Below are 5915 nucleotides of genomic sequence, written 5' to 3' on the forward strand. Positions count from 1 at the left end.
AATGAATGCGTAAATTTATTTTATTGATTTACTCAGGAACTACAAAACCGAATTCTTTGAAATCCACTGCGAAAAAAAAAACATAATAGGCATGCAGTCGTCACGTTTCCGACAGCGAGGGAAGTACTGTCTAAACTCTTTAGACCAATTTTTTCTTGTAATCTTCATTCACTTCTCATAAGGTGGAATGTTTAACATTAAATAAAAACGTACATTAATCATTTCTTTTATTTCAATTCTTTCAGTAATTTTCAACACAGTTTGATACTCTTAAACAACTGTTAAATTATTCCAACTAAGCACAATATGTGTGCAGATTAAATTCTGTTTTTCCACAGTTCTAACTAGTACCAGTGTATTTTACCATTTTGCTATCTGCTAATGAAATCTGCTTTAGAAAAATATGTTTCATGTCACAAAAACTTTTCCGCGAAATGCAAATAAACGTTTTTAATTCTCTCGTTATAAACATCTATGTTCTGAATATCCACTTTCAACGAATCTGCAAAATTTTCACCATTTTCGGCGGTTTCCATCAAATCCGGAGCCTCATTAGAATCACACAAAGATATCTTAAGCAAAAAGAGAGCCAATACTAACCCATACTTTCCGTGCTCTTTCCACTGCTCTTTAAGTTTTTTAAAGGAAAAAGCCACCTCGGGTTCACATCCAAGCTCACTCAAAAAATCAGTCAAGCTAGAATGATAAGCTTGAAGAATGAAATCAAAATCTTTCAGAACTTGCTGATCTGAGCAACAGTACAAGAAATAGGACAAATCCATAATTGGTGACGCTACTCGGACGATTTGGAAGTCCAGGAAGCACATATCAACCGGCTTCGTCCTATCGTTGCCCTAAAATAATAAATGTATTAAAAATGTTTACTATTTCTACGATTTACCTCATATTTAAACATGAAGTTGTTGTTCCAACAGTCACCGTGGGTAAGAACTGAAGGGTCACTGTCTTCATTCGTAAAATTTATCAGAATCTTCTCAAAGTCTTTTTCAAACCCTTCGAACTTTTTCAGTGCTTCGGTTTGTTGATCTTTTTCTAGCACTTTCTGTAAATTTTGGAATTCTTTGGTGAAAACACCCAACATGTCGGTTTGTATTATAAACTGTCCGAAGAGATCTGTCAGATTTTTGGTCAAATTTTTGAATTCGGCGGGTTTTTTATGTCGATAAGCAATGGACAAAGCGTGATATCGCCCATAGTTTTGGAAGACCATAAGAATATGCTTTAAATTCATAGGCTTCTTTCTGTCGTGTAAATCAAAACCCAGTGTTTTCAGATTTTGCAAAATAACAGCTTCTTTAGTGATTTCGCTAGACACACAGTAACACTTTGGTACGTTAACAAAAGGCTTCTCGACTCCTCTCTGCTTCTGGAATTCGTCCAAAACCGGAAATATCTTGCTATAAAATAACGTTTCTCTGTCATACGCTTCTTTAACTGGCGTTTGTTTCCTCAATTCTTCGCTCTTTTTCGCAGATTTAATCACCAAATCGTAATCTTTCTTCGCACCATTTTTCGTGGTTTGTACTTTCAGAAACGTCACTTCACCTAAATATCCATCGCCCTTTGTTGTATTTCCACTAACATCTAACTTGTAGTCGTTAATGCTTAGAGAAGTCATCATTTTCTGAACCCATGAGTGCAGATCGTCGACAGTTGCAGCGGTCATCTTGTTTTTTACCACACGACAGAGTAACCACAACTGTGCGAAAACCCAAAGGTACACTTTTATTAGAAACGAGAAATTTCGTCCTTGATCCAACAATTAAGTGACTTTAACGTTTATGAAGAATTACATAAATGTAAACACACGAAGAGTAGTAACTTATAATTAACAAAAACATGTGTCATTGCTTCTCAAACGACAATGTTCAATTGTTTAAAGCCGAAAATTACACGTTGGAGAAATATGAGTGTATTTAACATTTTTTAGAATCGTGGTACTGGTTATTAAATTGTTAAAAAGCGGCATAGTGTGGCTGATACAGCTAATTTAAAAAATTACTTCTTCATATTTGCAATGGCAGATTATAGTTGTTTTTTCTTCAATTTATAACGAATGGTGGGTCCATCCAAATAATTAATATGTTATTTAGAAAAAAAAGATTCTTGACGTAATATTATACCAAACATGCAATGTTTCCAGATTGGTAAATAGAGAAAGAAAAATTATTATATTTGAAGCTTTTAAGATGTAAGAATCAGTAATTAATTAGTTAATTACATTCGGTAATAATTGATAATTTTTACTTCCCGAGCGTAAGCAAAGGAAGTATTGTAATCGAGTCCGTCGGTCGACTCTCTACTTTTACGTTTTCTCGATCTTTCATGACCCCTAGAAGACGAAGAAATAGGTCTCCCATTTCCGTCTGTCTATCCGTCTGTCCGTCTGTCCGTCCGTCTGTCCGTCCGTCTGCCGTCCCGGATTTTTATTAGACAGATAATCTCCGAAAGTACTCGACCGATTGTTGTGAAATTTTGTACTTATATTAAGAATATCATGTAGATGGTAAAACGCTAACCAAAATTTGTCTAATCATCCCCACCACTAATGCGATGACGTCACTTCAAAATTGTACATAGTAAATGGGTTTTCAATTGTATAAAATAACATAGTCCTACACATGTAGTTTACAACTCCGAATCGACTTTTCACTCGAAACGTCCAGATTTTTGGAAAAAAAATCAAAATTATAAAACAACATTTTGAAATTTAATTTTTAATCTGCTAACCAGAATGCTTTGAAATGTTGCAGATGTTTTAAGGCTATAAAGAGCATCATAAATCTTTAGTCAAAAAATATTTGCTTATCCCCTCCAAAAACTTGATGACGTCAGCTCAAAAGTTTGTGGAATAAATCATATCTAAAATGTACAAAATATGATGAGTCTGTACTTGTGATCTATCACTCCATTCATATTTTTTGGATTTGCATATACAGGGTGACTCAAAAAAATTAATGAATGCGTAAATTTATTTTACTGATTTACTCAGAAACTACAAAACCGAATGCTTTGAAATCTTGCAGATGTTTTAAGGTTATAAAGAGCATAATAAATGTTTAGTCAAAATATATTTGCTTATCCCCTCCAAAAAATTGATGACGTCAGCTCGAAAGTTTGCCGAATAAATCCTATCCAAACTGTAAAAATATGATGAGTCTGTACTTGTAATTTATCACTCCATTCATATTTTTTGGATTTGCATATACAGGCTGACTCAAAAAAATTAATGAATGCGTAAATATATTTTATTGATTTAATCAGAAACTACAAAACCGAATGCTCTGAAATCTTGCAGATGTTTTAAGGTCATAAAGAGCATAATAAATGTTTAGTCAAAATATATTTGCTTATCCCCTCCAAAAACTTGATGACGTCAGCTCGAAAGTTCGCCGAATAAATCATATCTAAAATGTACAAAATATGATGAGTCTGTACTTGTCATTTATCACTCCATTCATATTTTTTGGATTTGCATATACAGAGTGACTCAAAAAAATTAATGAATGCGTAAATATATTTTATTGATTTAATCAGGAACTACAAAACGGAATGCTCTGACATCTTGCAGATGTTTTAAGGTTATAAAGAGCATAATAAATGTTTAGTCAAAATATATTTGCTTATCCCCTCCAAAAACTTGATGACGTCAGCTCGAAAATTTGCCAATAAATCATATCTAAAATGTACAAAATATGATCAGTCTGTACTTGTGATCTATCACTCCATTCATATTTTTTGGATTTGCATATACAGGGTGATTCAAGAAAATAAATGAAAGCGTAAATTTAATTTACTGATTTACTCAGGAACTACAAAACCGAATGCTTCGAAATCTTGAAGATATTTTAAAATTATCATAAGCATGGTAAATTTTTGATCAAAACGTATTTGGTCGTCCCCCCTAAAAAATTTATGACGTCACCACAAAATTTTGCCGAATAAATCGTATCTAAAATGTACAAAATATGATGAGTCTGTACTTGTGATTTATCATTCCATTCATATTTTTGGATTTGCATATGCAGGGTGACTCAAAAAAATTAATGAAGGCGTGAATTTATTTTATCGATTTAATCAGGAATTACAAAACCGAATGCTTTGAAATCTTGGGAATATTTTAAAGTTATTATAAGCATGGTAAACTTTTGTTCAAAATGTATTTGTTCATCCCTCCTAAAAAAATTGATGACGTCACCCTTAAATTTTGCTGAATAAATCCTATCTAAAATGCAAAAAATATGATGAGTTTGTACTTGTGATTTATCATTCCATTCATATTTTTTAGATTTTCTTAAGAGGTGGTTCAAAAAAATTAATGAAGTCAATTTATTTTATTGATTAAATTAAAGGCAACACTTATTATTAGTATTACATCCCAACCAACCCAATTTGGTAGACACAAAATTTGTTAAAGGAAAAACTCGGTTGAAACATAAGGGTAGCACGCTTATTTACATCGACTTTAACATTACAGACCTGCATTTGTTTTATTCGTTCACTTGGTTCCGCGAATGTGAAATAGACATGTTTATAATCAACCAATTGTGAATTTCACCGTCAAGAATTAAAATAAAACCCAATGTTTTATATAATAAGCGGAAGTCGAAGCAATAAAACCGATGGTCGTTTTGTTTACAGTTTCTCTGTTTGACTCTCATGCACGTATGCTGTTACGCTTGTCATCTGAAATTCAGAATGTTTATACATAAACGATTTTCAGTTGCCGTATACGCGAGTAAATTGTTTCGTTATTTTATTGATTATAAAAAATCAATATTCAAAACGACCCAATTCATTTTGCCGAAAATTTGGGAATACAATAATTTTATTCTTAGTATTACACTACATCTATCCCAACTGATATACGTGTCCTTGCAAAAATGTTGATGACGTCATCGCAATTTTTTTTAAATTCCCACTACAAAAATGTAATGAGAAAAAAACACAATAGGCATGCAGTCGTCAAGTTTCCGACAGCGAGGGAAGTACTGTCTAAACTCTTTAGACCAATTTTTTTCACTTAGTATTAATATTCTGAAAATATAGAAAGTTTACTGTTTTATGGAGCAAAATAAAAATTTCAAATAACAATTAATTTGACTTAATTTAAAAAAAAATCTCTAACGTTTAAAATGAAATTGAGGTTTACAATACTTTTCAATACTTCAAATATATAAACTTGCACGTACTCACCTCTTTCTACTTTTATTGTCCTACATAAATTCACAACAACTGGAAACTGAACCAGACTATTCGATAAAACCTGACAAATTTAAAATACACTATTTATCTGATTACAGACAGTTGCAGCGTTACCATCAGCTTGATTAATACCGTCTGAGCTTAACAATGGTCATTGCACAGTTAATGAATTAATGCATCATGTTTATTAGGTGGTAGGTAATTCCAACACGTAACTTCAGTATATATATATGTATTTGTTACAGTCAGATAACTGATAAAACAATAATTCCGGTTATTTCATTTTCAGGGCAAACAACCCGCATAAAATACTAATGCAGTCAAGGATTTGATAAGAATAATAAGTAAGACTTACTTATCACCAATTCTTTGAAAAAACAAAAAACCGACGGTAAATCCAGTTCCAAATAAGTACATATAAGCGAAGGTCAAACTTTATCGACCAGTACCTAACTTGGAAGCTGTTTTTAACTTTTACTCATTATTTTGTAGTTTTACATCAGTGACCATTAGGCAAAGACTCAGAATGAACTATAGAAAAACATTTATTTTTTTTAATAAATGGTTTAAAAATATTGCGGTAAAAATAAAACCCATTTATCGCTTTTATGTGACGATATTATTTTGTTTTGCCCGACGCGACATAAACAAATTTAAATACAATACTTAAGAGACGACAGTAAACAAAA

General features: G+C 32.1%; 1 protein-coding gene across 1 annotated transcript; it reads right to left on the bottom strand.

Moving 5' to 3' along the window:
* Positions 1 to 258: 258 nt before the first annotated feature.
* On the bottom strand, positions 259 to 5374 carry LOC135144696 (uncharacterized). The gene is made up of 3 exons (XM_064076753.1): positions 5218 to 5374; positions 902 to 1720; positions 259 to 854 (listed from the first exon to the last, which is right to left on the bottom strand). The coding sequence occupies exons 2-3, from the start codon at positions 1685 to 1687 to the stop codon at positions 414 to 416; spliced, it is 1227 nt and encodes a 408-aa protein (XP_063932823.1). The 5' UTR covers positions 1688 to 1720; positions 5218 to 5374; the 3' UTR covers positions 259 to 413.
* Positions 5375 to 5915: the final 541 nt, after the last annotated feature.

This window comes from Zophobas morio, unplaced genomic scaffold (assembly GCF_036711695.1).
Source record: "Zophobas morio isolate AGI-343-1 ecotype UQ-CSIRO unplaced genomic scaffold, CSIRO_AGI_Zmor_V1 ptg000108l, whole genome shotgun sequence".
NCBI lineage: Eukaryota > Metazoa > Arthropoda > Insecta > Coleoptera > Tenebrionidae > Zophobas > Zophobas morio.

What these genes read in the sequence shown, in the direction of transcription:
- LOC135144696 (XM_064076753.1), bottom strand. Translation starts at nt 1,687, where the DNA reads ATGACCGCTGCAACTGTCGACGATCTGCACTCATGGGTTCAGAAAATG. An exon ending in ACTTCATGTTTAAATATGAG is followed by an intron (nt 855 to 901) that starts GTAAATCGTAGA and finishes TTATTATTTTAG; the next exon opens with GGCAACGATAGGACGAAGCC.